Here is a 16,588-nt window from a genome sequence, read left to right on the forward strand (position 1 = left end):
CTTTGGTATGTGGTAATTTAGTAAAGCAAATGATTTGATATTTGGATCCGTTCACAAGTTACTTTTCATTATTTGTAAATCGATCTCTTTATTATGAATTTTTTTTACTACCTGATCTTTTAAGGTTCAAAAATATTTTTCCACAGAAAAAATTCTCTGTTTCGTACTTTGAACTTAAATTCTCACACTTATGATTCTTTTGTTCATACACCACAAATAGTAATGATTGGTTACCTTTTAATTTAGTTCTTAAGTCATAAATTGTAATGAACCACTGTGATATATATATGAAATTATGAACATAGCCTTGCATTCTTCTTCTTCTTTGGTGTGCCTTGTAGGCTTAGAAAATATAGTGTATTGCTTTGTCTTTTTGTGCGATTTATTAGCATTGATAGCACTTAACTCATGATGAAACCTTTGTTTTAATTTGATGGTTGAATTTTACAACAAAATATCAATTTTTGCATGTGTTCTACCATTTTGTCAAGGATCAAATTAAGAACAAAGACTAGTATTTATGTCTATCGTTTCACATCGAGGGCAAAGAAAGAAGAAGAGGAAGACTTTTATTATGGTTAAGTGATTAACAATAAATATGAGTGACGTACAAGCCAAAAGAAAGAATGAATTTCTGTTTAGTTAAGAAATTTTATATTTTGGTAAAAAAAGAAACTTTTTTTTTTGAATTATCATAAAAAAATTTTTGTTTAGTTTTTATATTTCTTTCAAAAATTTATGTGTTTTTTTTTTAGTTTTTTCTGTATTTCTTTTAAAAATTTTATGTATTTTCGTCATATGGTTCTCTTAAAAAATTTTATATTTATCTTAAAAATATTTTTGTTTTGAAGCTAAAAAATATTTGTACTCTTATTATTAAAAATTTTATGTGTTTTTTCCTATGTTTCTTTTTAAAAATTTGAGTGTTTACCCTTAAAAAAATAGATATACATCATAAAATTTATGTATTATTGTTATAAATTTTGTCTTTGCTTCATATGTTCTTTGTAAAAAAAATGTTGTGTTTGTTACAAAAAAATTTTCATGTTTATTATCATAAAACATTTTAGTTGATTTTAAAAAAAATTATTCCTTATGTTTCTCTATGTTTTCCTTTCATAATTTGTATATTTATATTAAAAAATTAGGTATTTGTCATAACAACTTTTTTGTACTTATAATAAAAAATTTAATTATTTTATTTTTTACTATTTATTTAATTTTTATGTTTATCATAAAAAGGTTTCTCATAGGTATAAGAATACTTGGATGGAGTTCATTTCTAAAAAGATTTGTTTTAAACCAAAACAAATCTCATATCTAATTTCATGAGATGTATATTTGAAGTTAAATAAAAATGCTATATGCAAATAAAAAAATTATTAAATTCGCTATTTTATATATATAGTTTATTATATTTTTTTAGAGATAGAATTGTATTGTTTTAAAACGAAAAAAAAATATAGTTGTCCAATATAGGATTACATATAGCAAAAGAAGATCTTCTATAGCTCTCTAACAAGTGAAAAGAAATAAAATATTAATACTTTAAGAATAGGGTAAATCATAAAAAATATATTTGAATAATTTTGTCGCTGACAAAAATGCATTCGATTTGTTATTGACAAAATATCCTTAAATAATTTAAAAACGCGACAAAAATGTCCAATATTAAATATATATTCTCAAAAAATATTTTAGAGATTGAATTTTAATGCAATTTTATACAAGTATGATTAGAAAAATAAAATATTTTTATCCTTAAAATTTGATATTTTTCGCTAAATATATATTTTTTGTGATTTTTTTTGTCAATAACCAATAATACTTTTAAAAAATAAAAAATATTAATTAGCAAAAAATTACCAAATTTTAAGAATAGAAATATCTCAATTTTCTAATCATGCTTAAAAATTACATCAAAATTCAAAATCTAAAGTATTTTTTGAGAAATACATATTTAATATTGAATATTTTTGTCGCATTTTTAAACGATTTGAGGGTATTTTTGTCGACAACAAAATTTAGGTGCATTTTTATCAGTAATAAAATTATTCGAGTGCATTTTTGGTAGTTTACCCTTAAGGAAAAAAAAAGGTAAAGTAATTAAGTCAGAAATTCATTCTCTCTCGAGCTCTCTAAAATTCTTAGATAAGTTTCATAGCTGTTATATCTATCTTCAATACAGGTCTTTCTATTTGCTCAAATAGCCATTCATTCCTTCCCTTCCACAAGCTCTAACACAAAGTAGCAATCTTTTCCATATTCCCTTGTGCTCCTTTACTTTTACAACATTTTAATCCACCAAGATGTAAAATTAAGAAGTAGCAGCTTATCTTCTTTAATATTCATAGGCAATATAGTCCCAACTAAAGTTGATGGTGGGCATCTCAATATGCAGTACATAATAGATTCATCTTTAACTTGGCATATGTTACAAGTTAGCAATGTAGTTGGGAAGTAATGACAAATGAAGTCAAGAATAGGAATTTTTTTCATGTAAAACTCTCCAAATGAAGATTACATTTTTTAGGGCACTTTCAAATTTTAAATAGAGTTTCATAGCTTCCAATTTTGTAGTAGTTGGGGCATTGCTCAATGCGGGGTGTCAAAAGCTATAGGCAATTTGGTACCCGCATGTGACATCGTAAGTTTCACATTTATTCCATGAACAACTTCATGAATCAGACCCAAAACTATCAATCGGAGTGACCAAAACTTTGCTTGTAATTTCAGATGGAAAGGTATTTTCAACCAGTGTCTGCTTCCATCTCCTCTCCTCGATGAGCAAATCTTTTACCCAATAGATATTTGGGTTGTTAATACTTGTCATATTGATTAGAAAAGGATGAGTTGAATGAAGCCATGGATCCTTGAAAATTCAAACATTGTCTCCAGCACCTATATTCCATCTCAAGCCATTCTCTATAACAATTCTTCCTTCTAACAGGCTCTGCCAACCCTAAAATGGATGAGATCCTTTTTTAACACAACAGAGATGAATATCTAGAATACTTACTCTTTAGCAATTTGGTAAGTAGAGAATGGGATCTAGTAGCAACTCTCCAACATTGTTTCCCAAAAAAAGTTAAGTTGTGCACCCTCAAGTCTTTGAATTCAAGTTCTCCTTCTCCCTTTGATCTTGTCATTATTTTCTAATTGATTTAATACATTCTGACTCTTCACTTCATTGACCCACCAAAATTAACTTAAAATTTGGTAAACATCATCTAACAAAGAGTCAGGAGTTTAAAGCATGATAATGTATATATTAGGATAGTCTTTCCTACTACTTTGATGAACACGTACCTCCCTCTGACATAAAAGAGATTTCTCTTCTATTACTGAGCTTTCTTTTGAACTTTCTCCTTTATTTTTCCAAACTTTATCTTTTTTTATCTTTTCACTATTGATGGTAACCCAAGATATTTATCTTGAGCAATAATGTGTTTTATATTTATAATTTATGCCATCTGTTCTCTGAGTTGTTGAGAAGTTCTATTATTAAAAAATAGTATTGACTTGTGTAAATTGACTTTTTGACCACTCACTTTTTCATATTTTGGGAGCATTGAAAAGATGTTATGACAAGTATCTGAGGAGGCCTTGCTGAATAGAATAAAGTCACCTGCAAAGAGTAAGTGATTGATTGGTGGTCTTCTTCTGTTCATTTGAATTCTTTGGATTATACTGCTTTGTTCTATCTTATGTAGCATAAAGAAAAGACCTTCCGCACAAGTAAGAAATATATATAGTGATAAGGAATTTTCTTGATGGATTTTCTTTGTTAGTTCAAAATAACCAAAAGGTTGATCCTCCACAAGAATAAAATAAGAAACAGTAAATACTAGTTTCCAAATCCAAGAAATCACCTTCTCATCAAGTCCCATCCTTCCCATTATAAACCATAGGAAATGTCATTTGACTCTATCCTAGGTTTTACTCATATCTAGCTTCAAGGTCATTTCACACTCCAACCCTATTTTCTTAGTTGTTAAATAATGCATGCATTCATGAGCGACTAAGATATTATCAAAAATCAGCCTATCCTTCAAAAAAGTACCTCGGTTAGGATTATAATATTGTTTATAAATTTTTGAAATCTATGAACTAACATCTTAGATACGATCTTATAAGATACTGAGGATAGGCTAATCGGTCTCACCTGAGCTATATCTCGAGCATCTAATACCTTTGGGATCAAATAGATTTGGGTGTGGTTGAATCACTTCAAGATTTTGTCTTCTCCGAAAAATTACAAACCATCGTGTGTACACACCTCCAACTATATCCAATAAGATTAAAAAAATTTGTTGTAAAACCGTCATCACCTAGAACACTTGTTGCATACATACTAAAGGCAGCCTTGTTAATTTCTTCAAGTGTCACTATTCTTATCATTCTTCGGTTCATACTAGTTATAACCGAAGCTTAAAAATCTTCAAAAATTCTAGTTTGGTCTTCTTGATTTACTGCGGTGAAAATACTTTGAAAATAAGACTTAGTCATATTTGCAATACCTTCAAGGGTGGAAGTTAAAACACCATCATTTCCTACTAGTTGCTAGATTTTGTTTCTCGGGTTCATAGCATGAAATTTTTGGTGAAAAAATTTTGTATTGCTATCCACTTCTTTCAACCATTTACATCTGAGTTTTCTCTTCCAATATGATTTCTCTCTCATGTATGCCTTTTTCAATGTCCTTTCTAGCTCTATAATCTCATTACCACCATGAATGCCTTCTTCCCTCAAAGATTCTAGCCACATCATTAACTTATCAATCTCTTTTTTGAATGGCTATTGCTTTGTCTTTGCTATTGAAAGATCTTAAGTCTGCATGCTTTAAGTTTTTGGGCCAAAACATACATCGGGGAGCCAACAACCACTACAGCAGAGGCGGAGCTTAGCGTCGCTTTTTTCTCCATTTAGCGGCGGTTTAAAAACCGCCGTAAAATAAGTTGTCGGCGGCTATGGAGACCGCGCTGGTTATGAGCGCTGGGAGTGAGTTCAGCGGCGGTTACCAGCAACCGCTGGTATAACCGCCGCTAAATATGCATTTTGCGGCATGCGTTAAAAAAATCGTCGCAAAATTTGAATTCTATGATTGTTTAAAATGTTTACCAGCGGTTTTAAAACCACCGCAAATCAATTTAGTTTTTGCAAGTTTGAATGAATTTTGCGGCTATGTTACAACCGCCGCAGTTAAGGACTGGTTTAGGTACATCTTTACAGGCAGTTTCAAACCACCACAATCCCCGATACAACTGTCCTATTTTTTTAGTCTTTTTGGCGGTTTAAAACTGCCGCCAAGTTAAGAAAAAAATTTAAAAAAAAAGAAACGCAGAATTTGGGTTTTTATTTAAGAAATCACATAAAATTTTCTATAATATTATCAAGTTTTGTTCCTTGGATTTCTAATTATTTTAGGAGTGATTGTATTCATGGATAGAATCGAAACTTGTGACAAAACTAGAAAAATATCCGCAAACCAAAATGTATTTATCAAAATATCAACAAAATAGATCTCTTGCTAAGAGTTGCATAGTCTACTTAAAAAAAAGTATGCATCAATTCAAAATAACTTCAATCCTAAAGTACTATTTTCTACACTATCATTCCATTGAACACATCCCTGCAGTAATCTCTGGTGGCAGCTTTTCACCCTGCCATTGAAAAAGATAAATCAAAGCACTCTCCATTACCTTTATCCTTTTCTTGTCTGCTGCTGCTTCATCTTCCATTGCCTTTCTTTTCAACTTCTCGGCTTCTAATTCTGTCTGTAGTTCATTCAGCTTTCTTTGCTTCTCCTCTACTTGGACTCTATTTACTGACGGTTGCAAATTTGTACCAAAGAGTTGACAAGGAGTCGGTCCAAAACCTACTCTACGCACTCTACCCGGTTTCTCTCTTCCGAAAACCTGAGCAATGGAATCATTTTGGGACAACACTCTGGAAGACTCATCATGTTGCTCAATCTCCAGAAGTCTTTCCAACAGACATAAAATAACAATATGGATACGATTCAAGTACATTCAATTTAATTAAAACTTAAATTGAGCTTATATTTGAGGCACACGATAAGTATAAGCATGCATAGGGATATACATCTAAAGTGAGAGCAGAGAATACTTTTGAATGGATTGGATTCCTGTTCTGTCACAAAATCAAATTGAGCAACCACAAGACACCCAAGTACGCTATAGTTTTCATCATTCAAGCCTGGATTCCAAGACTTTTACTGTTCTTCCTCTATTACTAAACTTGGATTCCAAACTTCTATTGTTCTCGCTCTATTACTAAACTTAATACCTATTACACGCTCTCAAAATATCACTCATTTAAGTAAATGTATAAATACATAAAAAAATAAATAAATAAAATGGGCAAAGAAATAACTCAATACTAGTATTCTAGTAATATCGAGTAATTGCTCTAATCATGTGTTACATATATATTTTGAAACAAATAATTAGAGTTGTTAAAACATCATTATTCATAAAGCAATTGACAAAATTCCTACCCAAATAAAGAACCTTTTTTGGTCATATAGATATTTTGTAAATTAATTGAATCCTTCACATGTAACAACTTTATATCATAGTATAAGCGTTGGAACCAAAAACGTATTTATAGACATTGAAAGAAAAGAAACCCACAACTTATTTTATGCTCAGCACACAAGGAATGGGCAACTAAAAAGCAGCAATGAACTATGGATGCATTAGATATCATAATTTTGATGACTAATTATATGAAGTTGTACTTACACCAATTTCTCTTGCCTCATCATTAATATAAGAGCCATCCCTTCTTTTGTGAACCTTGATCCATAACTCTCCTTTACCGATTATCCTTCCTTCTTGTTCTGACTGAAATAAGAAAGTTTAATCCATCACCGAATTATGCAGAGCAGTACAAAACCGAAAAGTGAATAAAAAAGTACACTACCTCTTCTTCCCTCCGCCGAGCCAGGCTTTTCGAACCACTAGTGTGGATATAAAGCTGTTTTGATTGATTTATCGTATTTTTCCTACACTTTTCCTATTGGTCCATCAGAGATAAACGAGGAGTAGAAACAGTTTTAAAAAAGACACAATGCAAAGGTGATTGTACTATATTATACCAATATAAATACCATTTTTACCTTCATCTCAGGTTTGGCGCGATAATCAAGGTACCATCTCCAGTGGTCTCGATCAATTCCCGGCAGACGTTTTTCGATATTTTCTTCAGTCGACAATGTTGGCTCGTAGCAATCATCATACAACCTTAGCCTTGTATCTTTCCAGGACTTCTACATACTTTTCAAAATATTTTTTCTTAAAATTCCTTTACTATCTTCATCAAACTGAAAGATTTGCTGCATAAATGACACGATCTGTTAAAAATATTTGCTGGAATACTCCCTGGTCAAGGAGCTGGTCGAAGGTAGCCATCCATTACAAAAACATCTTTTAGCAATAAAGAATAAATCGAAGAAGCTGCACCAACCGACGTGAACCCAAAAAAATGGAGTAAAAGATGTCTATTGACTCAAATATAATACTGATTAATAAAAACGTACAAAGGATTGAAAATTGTTTAATGTCATTAACAGCAATTCATAAGCCAACAAATTAAAAAGAAAAAATGCCAACTCAGCTCTTAAGAGTACACACAAATTTGTGAGTAAAATCGGTGCATTCATGAACATTTCATATACGAACACTTTGTGTTATAGTTAAGTTATTTTTAATTTAAGAATAAATTACTATTCCTAAAATAATCAATTCTAATCATGAATAAGCAGATCTAACTTAGATCGGATATAAACTCTTACCTTGACACATTCGCTGTACACTTTGTCTTTAGTGGTAACGTGACGCCAACTTTCCTCACAGATTGGAAATTTTCCGTAGTTAGCTCCTAGCATACCAAGAATGCCACTCAACAGTCCAGCTTCGTCTCCAACTGGCTGCTTTTCATTGTTGAACCTAAGCATGATCCTTCTACCATTGGGTCGTTCCATAGCCTCCCTCACACTCAGTTTAGCCGGCTTGATTGTGCCATCAGAATCTACAAGCCAATTATAAACCTTTATATATGTCTCCGTTGTAAACTGTTTGCACGAAAAAAATAATTAACACATACTCTAGCGTAAATTTAGCAAATTAAATCTAATAGATAGTTACCGATGGTCTTAACCGACCAATACTCTATGGTCTTCCATCCTTTGCGACTCTAAGCTCTAGAAGCAACCAAGCGGTTGTCAACTTTTTGATCAATAGAATCCACGTCATGAGCATTGGCGTCCAAGTGTACGTGTCCTGGCTCCGAGTTCTGACTGCTATAAGTGCGCGTCTGTGGAGCAGGCCTTGGTTCACTGCGCGATGGACGGAACGGGCGTACAGTTGTATGGACACTACCACAGCTTGCTGGGTGAATTTCAGAGTTTTCTTGGTGGAGAGCTGAAGTTAGAGACGCAGCTGGAGCTGGTGCCTTTTGAGACTGCTGGCATGCTGGCTCTGATTTAGCTTTTTTTGTAAACTGGCCTTTTCTAGCCATCTTAAATTCATAATAACATGATGCAGGCAAAAAATCATCACATTAACTCCAACAACACATAATGCGGGTAAATTTTGTTTATATATACTAGAAAAAAATTAACTTGTATACAATGCGAGGAGTTACTCAGCACAAGACATGGTTATAAGCTAAAATAATCTACTTATTCTTTATAAGCCAGATTCATCATTACAAAAGCAAATCATGCACCTTTAAGGCCAAAAACAAGTTACAACACCAAATGAAACCAAAATTGATATAGCTAGTGTTTTTAATGAGTGGAATTTCGTGTGGCAAGAGAAGAGATGTTCAAACTATAGCTGTGTGTTTTTAATCCCCAAATCCCTACCCTTTATCCTTTCTTCCCAATTAGATTAAACTCCCAAGCATACCCTAAGAGAATATTGACACAGTAAATAAAAGCCATCTCAATATCAACACATAGATGGAATAATGATATGAAGAACTCCTAAACTCTAGCACTACTCATCAAAACATCAACAATATAAAAGGCTTTAAGATTTTAAATACACCCATGGGAATCAAATTCATTCAATGCCCTCCAGAACACCTACTGCAATCACATTAGAACATCACAAATGTTATTAAAATAAATAGGGGTGGTTACCGGAATAGAGAGGGCAGGCTTAACGGCAATCCCAAACCAACGACTACCAAAATAATAGAGAGAGCGACATGACCCGCAGGTTCTGGAACCTGAAAATCGAGGATACAGATGAGAAGTTTCCCTCAGTGACAACAAAGACAGCCCAGATTAGTGAGCTAGGGCTGCGTGGGTTATAAGGTGTATAAGGAGTGAGGAGAAGAGATAGGGCGCAGCAGATGGAGATTTTGAAATTGGGTAGAAACAGATCTACTATTTGTTATAATGCGTAAATATTGCCCAAAAAAATAAAAATTGAAAGGCGGGAAAGATTATAGCAATAGGAAACTGAAACACTAAAAAGTAAATAGAATATAATTTTATTACTGATTCTTTAATTTTGAAAAAACAACAACAACAACAACAACAACAACAACAACAACAACAACAACAACAACAATAATAATAACAACAATAATAATCAGTAGCGGATCCTGAAATCTTATAAAGAAGGGCTGAAAACAAAAAATTGAAAGTATTATATTAAAATTCGAAGTTAAAAAAATTTATATATTTTAATATTATTTTAAACTAAAATTAATTTTAAAAAATCATTCATATAAAAGTTTTTTCATAAAATTCTAATTTTTATCCAAATTATAAAAGATATAAGTCATATAACATAAATAATATAAATTTGTTTCTCTAATACTTTTAATATATGTATTTAAAATAAATAAATAAATATAATATATAAGATATATTCATATTAATAAATAATTCACTTAATATATTTTGATTTTAATATTATAAAAAATAAAATTTAATCTAATTTATTATGTATATATTTTCTTACATTCAATTAGAAATTATTATAAAAACTAAAGTATTTTTATATAATAATAAATAGAAGAATTGCAAAAAAGAAAAAAATTGAAAGAACAAAAGCAATTTACATCGGACACTTTTCATTCAAAACTGAAACATATTATCATATTAAAGTTCATATATATCTTATTTCATATTATAGTTAATCTATTATACAATGTTTGGCAATTGACCTCGTAAATGAGAAGTTACATGTCCTAATATAAGATAACCTAATACTTTAGATTTCTGTTGGAGTGAAACAAACCAAAATTGCTTCTGGTTTCAACAGGGCCTTTAAGAACTTTATCAAAAATGGCAATCAAATAAATTTAAATTTGACTCTTGTCTTTCCTCTATTGGTAATTTATGTTAGAGGCTTGTAATTTTTATTATTAAGTTTAGATTCTGTTGATGCTTCAAAGCAACAGTTTTTTGTAAAAAGTATGTAAATATTCTATAGCTATTGTTTTGCAAAGGATTTGTCATTCTGTCTATTTGCTCAGATTGTAGCATTTGTAGCATTCAACAGGGTTGTATATTCTATGCGAAATAGAGCAGAAATCATAGCAAAATAGGTCACTCATTGTCCCAAAAAATATATATTAATCAGCATCTTGAAGTAGTCAAGATAAAAAACTGCAAAAATAGGTAAAACAGTAGACCAAGGGCATTCAATGCAGCATACTAACAATCCCTAAGTAATCCCAGAATTCAGCTTATTGAGAAACCACAAAAGGGTCAATATTATATGCTTGAGTACGACAAAAGAGTCTCTATTATATGCTATTAAGTTTCTTCTAGTCCACATATCTCATCAAGTTTATCTTGCTATACAAAATACAATTAAACTCCCCAGCCTCAATAGTGATTCGGCTTAATGAACCAAATTTATATTCTTAGAAAGCAAATAATATGGTTTAGATATCTAGATAGAAAACTATTATATACGTTAGATAAATAGCAAGGAAAAACACCACTATTTTACCTTTACCTCGTCAAGTATGTTCTGTGACTCCCACGTTTCTGTACTTGTTATAAACTCAAACCCAAATTTAGCCCGGTACTTTCGGTCCCAATGAAGCAATTCCTAGAATTTAAACATAACCATGTGAATATGGGTTCATTCACAAATAAGAAAAAGATTTACAAAATTAAATTGGGTAGCAGCAAACAAACTCTCATCATTGAACCCGGGGCATAACGAACGGCTCGATAAAGGTGACTGTGTCCAGAGAAAGTATCCAACCATGATTGTATACGGGACTCTTTGAACCACAACTGCCTTGCAAATGAGGTTGCGACCTCCAACGAAGAGAAAGGAGACGCATATATCATCTTCTCTGCGAACCAATGGCTTCTGGAAATGAGAAAGAAGTCTCTGCTCTCCAATTTCCCTGAAAGTCAACGGAGATAGAAAGAATGTCCAAGGACAGTATAAAAATGTGATTGTAGGAAGACTTGAAGGAGAGGTTACAGCATTGTGAAGACCCAGTTAAATAAAAGAGCTTTATATGAGAGGATAAGTTTTAAAAAATCTAAGAAGTCTCAATCAATTCGACCTATTGTCTAACGATATGACTAAAATACAATCCACTAAATACAACCCAGTATTTTAGGAATCGACTGCCTCATCACAATCTTCAACTCCGTCGGTAATGGACTCCTCTAAATCGCCGTCTCTTATCAAGCGCAGGCCTTCGACATCAAATTCAGGCAAGCTAGTCATACAGGACTGTGGATGAAGGTCGACCTCACAATGTTCATAGTCTTCACCCATGTCAAACAAATCTCTTGGTTTCACATGGACTACTACACTCCATCCGCTCTCCACCTTATCCTCCACGTAGAACATAAGACGCGCCTCAGATGCCAAGATGTACGGCTCATCGTCTTCTCGATCACCGGTGTGAATCGGTTTATCAAAATTGACACAGGTGTGGCCGAAAACATCTTGTCGGATGCCTCTCCCCGACGTGGTATCCGCCCAAAGACACTTGAACAAGACTACATTGAATTGACCACTGTAATTTAGCTCGATGATGTCTACGAATCTCCCGTAATACGAGACACCGCCAACAGCAACGTTGGCATTCCTTCCTCCCTCGACATGGTCCTAAATTTAAATCCGTTGACATTGTACGCCTGATAGCGTTTGGCCTGAGCAATCGGACCGTAGGCGAGCCACTGTAACTCGTTCGAATGATTGGTGCTTCCAAGTGTGACCTGGCATTGAACCATTAGAGGCAAGAAAGCATCAAAGGTAGTAGGATCCTGGGATATTAAGATTACCATATGCCTGAGCCAGTTCAAAAATTTTCTGTGCACAACACTATCTACGTGAGACTGGGACCTTATTTTACTTTGTAATTTTCTCTTTGTGATGGCTCTGTACTCATTGTGCACACAAAAAGATACTTCAAGTTCAGTACTATCAATACCAAATTTGCTCACAGTATAATTTTAGAACTCAGGCTCTGTACGTACTCCAAGAATTTCTCTACAGCAATGCAATTGACTAGTACATGACGATGTGCTTGAAGCTTTTCGGTTGGTGTTAGTGTGAAAAATGAAGCTGCCCCGACCGCCTTTCCAACCTCTGGGAACATGTTGGCAATCTCGCTCGGCGGAGCATCGCTTGGCCGGTCGTCAACGCACATCGGTCGGTTGATCCTAGTCTTGATGTTATCTAGGTATCTTGAACAGAATGTGAGAATCTCCTCGGATAGGTAGCCCTAGGCTATCGATCCTTCCGATTGTGCCCTGTTACGCACGTACTGCTTGAGACGACATAGGTACCTTCGAGAATGTAACATATAAATTACTAGGTGACAGTTATCCTAATAAAATAGGCCGAGAAAGCTTAAGTAGATCTTTACCTCTCGATTGGGTACATCCACCGGCAGTGCACTAGGCCACCGAGACATACCTCCTCGACCAAATGCACCGTTAGATGAACCATGACTGTGAAGAAGGAAGGTGAAAATATCATCTCCATGTGGCACAGAGTATGGACCACACGATCTTGAAGGAGAGGAAGTTGTTGAGGTTCTATGGATTTACTGCATATTAGTTGGAAAAAGGCTGATAAATCAGCCAAGATGGCGGACACTGGGGTAGGCAATACATGTTTTGATGCAATTGGCAATAGATGTTCCATTAGAACATGGAAGTCATGACTCTTCAAACCAATAACTTGCGCTGTTTTAAGTCAACACAGCGAGAGATGTTGCTAGAGTACCCATCTGGAAAGACCACATTCTTGATAGTCCTAAGAAAGACATCCTTCTGTGAGTTCGACATGGTAAAGACTGCAGTGGGATACTTTCCACCTTCAAGTGGCCACATATCATGCCTGATTCCCATCAACTGGAGATCTTTACGAGCTTTCAGGTGGTCTTTGGATTTACCGCTCTCGTTCAACATGGTGAATACAATGTTATCGCACACATTCTTCTTTATGTGCATGACGTCAAGGTTGTGACGTAATTCATTGTTCTCCCAGTATGGCAGATTAAAGAATACACTCCTCTTCTTCCAGGGTGACTCGTCTTGCACCATGGTCTACTGGCAACGTCTTCTTTTACCGCCCACCACTTGCACCTTGCCCTGTGAGACGGGCACACCCTCTAGTTGTCTCAGGACATCCCTGCCAGTCAATTTGGTAGGTGGAGATCTATCCTCTATTTTACCATCAAATCTAATCCGGTCTTGTCTATATCTGTGATCGTGATTCAAGAAGCACTGATGACCGATATAACACCATTTCTGACTGAAGGTGAGTTGCATAGTCTCGGCGTCCAAGTTACACGTGGGGCAGGCTCTCCCGCCGTACGTATTCCAACCAGATAAATTGCCTAAGCCAGGAAAATCGCTGATAGTACACATCAACACAGCACGCATCTTGAATGTTTTATTCTCACTAGCGTCGTAGGTATCAACACCGGCCCACAACTGCTTCAACTCATCGATCAGGGGCTATAGGTATACATCTATGTCATTGTCAGGCATTTTAGAAACAGGAATAATCATAGAGAGTATAAAGTTGGTTTGTTTCATGCAAATCCATGGGGGCAAGTTGTATGGAATAAGAATTACTGGCCATATTGAGTACTTTGAAATGAGGTTTCCATAAGGATTGAAGCTATCACTGGCCAAGGCTAAGCGAACACTGCGCGGATCGCCAGAAAAGTTAGTATAACTCATGTCAGATACTTTCCAACCCTCTCCATCTCTGGGATGCCTCAAGAAACTGTCATAGTTGGTGCCTCTCTTGTGCCACAACATGTCCACAGCTGTCTTGCTGGACATGAATAACCGCTGCAACCGTGGAATCAAAGGAAAATAACGAAGAACTTTCGCCGCCTGAGGTTTACCATTCTTCTTGACAACGGCGTTAATCCTTACTACAGAATTCTTCCTGGTCTTCTGCTTCCACCTGGATGCTCCACACCGTTTGCATCTAGACAGGTCGTGGTCAGAACCCTGGTATAGTATGCAGTCATTCGGACATGCATCTATCTTCTTGTACTCAATACCCAGCTTCCTTATGATCCTCTTGGCATCGCGCAAGGTCTTCGGAATCTGTGCATGCTCAAAGGCATCCTCCAATAGCTCTAGAATCAATTCGAAATCCTTGTTGCTCACTCCGCACATGCACTTTATATGGTACAGCTTCACCAGGAAAGACAACTTCAAGAATCTTGAACATCCCGGATATAATTCCCGCTCGCCGTCCTTAAGCAAGTCTTGAAAGGCACGAGCCTCGTGACTAGGTTCATCAGATAAGTACGGTAACTCATCCGAAACGCCTCCAGCATGCCCATCCATGGAATTGTCATCCTTACTCTGCAGTCCTGGCAAATTGAATGCGTCATGGATCATGTCACGCATTTGATCTCCTGAATTTATAGTGGGATCTAGTTCTTCCCTACCGCTGGGTCTCTCATCTACGATCCTCTCACCGTGATGTAACGAAAAGGTATAGTTAGGGGGAAATAGTTTCATCAGAAGATGATCATATTCAGCTTCTCTAGTTTGGAAAAACTGGAACCCACACAAAGGACATGGACAATGTATCATCCCATCGGATGATGCATTGGCAAATGCGAAGTCAAGGAATCTATTCAGTCCATCCCTATATTCTACACTACCTCATTGCTTTGTAATCCACCTCTTATCAATGTCTAAATAAATGAAATAGCACATACAAATAGATAATTAATAAAAAAAGACATGGAACTAAAAAAATTTAAAAAATGGGGTGTGTGTTAGGAGAACCAATAATAGTCTATCACAATTATGATATGGGAGAGTACCATACGTAATAAACTCGACAATATATTACAAGCAAAACCATGTAGGGAGCGACGGGATAACTCAAAAAGGAAACAGAAACAAAGTTACTTGCATCCCGGATAACATGAAGCACACGAAAGGTATTAGGAAGGAGGCTCACTCATTGCAAAATTCTGTGCTTTCTTAAAAGAATACTGGTAGAGAGAATTGCTGGTTCCAAGTCCAAAAATTAAAAAGACAAAGAAAAGCTTCCTTAAAAATTGAAAAAGAAAACAAGACTAACCATTAAATTTTAAAAAAATAAGTCAATAAATATAACTAAAAAATCACAGCGTATAGTGAATAGAATCTTCAAAATATCTTAAAAATGGAAGACATAACAGGATTGAAAGTTAGAATTAAAAGACAATTTAAAAAAAGCTAAACTAAGAATTATAACAGATAGAGGATAACATCTTAAAATTGTAGATATATTATGCCTTATATTCGAGCTCAGAAAGTTTGTCTATGAATTTGCTTCGAATCTAGTTGCAATTATTGATCTTACAATATAAGAGCATGACCAAATCCAATTATCCAAATAAATTTGTGATGGAACAGTGGTGCACGAAATTGCAATCACACTTTTGCAATTCCGCACAACTAACCAGCAAGTGCACTGGGTCGTCCAAGTAATACCTTACGTGAGTAAGGGTCGATCCCACGGAGATTGTCGGCTTGAAGCAAGCTATGGTTATCTTGTAAATCTTAGTCAGGATATCAATAATTATCAGGGTTGATTGTAAAAAGCAAAAGAACATGAAATAAGTACTTGTTTTGCAGTAATGGAAAACAGGTTGAGGTTTTGGAGATGCTCCATCTTCTGAATCTCTGCTTTCCTACTGTCTTCTTCTTCAAACACGCAAGGCTCCTTCCATGGCAAGCTGTATGCAAGGGTTTCACCGTTGTCAGTGGCTACCTCCCATCCTCTCAGTGGAAATGTTCAACGCACCCTGTCACGGCACGGCTATCCATCTGTCGGTTCTCAATCAGGCTGGAATAGAATCCAGTGATTCTTTTGCATCTGTCACTAACGCCCCGCCCTCAGGAGTTTGAAGCTCGTCACAGTCATTCAATCATTGAATGAGATACAATGTCAAAAGATCCTATTAATAGTAAACTAGTAACCTAGGGTATACAGAAATGAGTAAATGTCGTAAAAATCCACTTCTGGGTCCACTTAGTGTGTGCTTGGGCTGAGCATTGAAGCTTTCATGTGTAGAGACTTTTTCTGGA

The 16,588-nt window shown here is 34.9% G+C and overlaps 1 protein-coding gene across 1 annotated transcript; it reads right to left on the minus strand.

Moving 5' to 3' along the window:
* Nucleotides 1–13,579: 13,579 nt before the first annotated feature.
* LOC110278229 (uncharacterized) lies at nt 13,580–15,097 on the minus strand. The gene is made up of 2 exons (XM_021136468.1): nt 14,114–15,097; nt 13,580–13,993 (listed from the first exon to the last, which is right to left on the minus strand). The coding sequence occupies exons 1-2, from the start codon at nt 15,095–15,097 to the stop codon at nt 13,580–13,582; spliced, it is 1,398 nt and encodes a 465-aa protein (XP_020992127.1).
* Nucleotides 15,098–16,588: the final 1,491 nt, after the last annotated feature.

Source organism: Arachis duranensis, chromosome 2, assembly GCF_000817695.3.
Source record: "Arachis duranensis cultivar V14167 chromosome 2, aradu.V14167.gnm2.J7QH, whole genome shotgun sequence".
NCBI lineage: Eukaryota > Viridiplantae > Streptophyta > Magnoliopsida > Fabales > Fabaceae > Arachis > Arachis duranensis.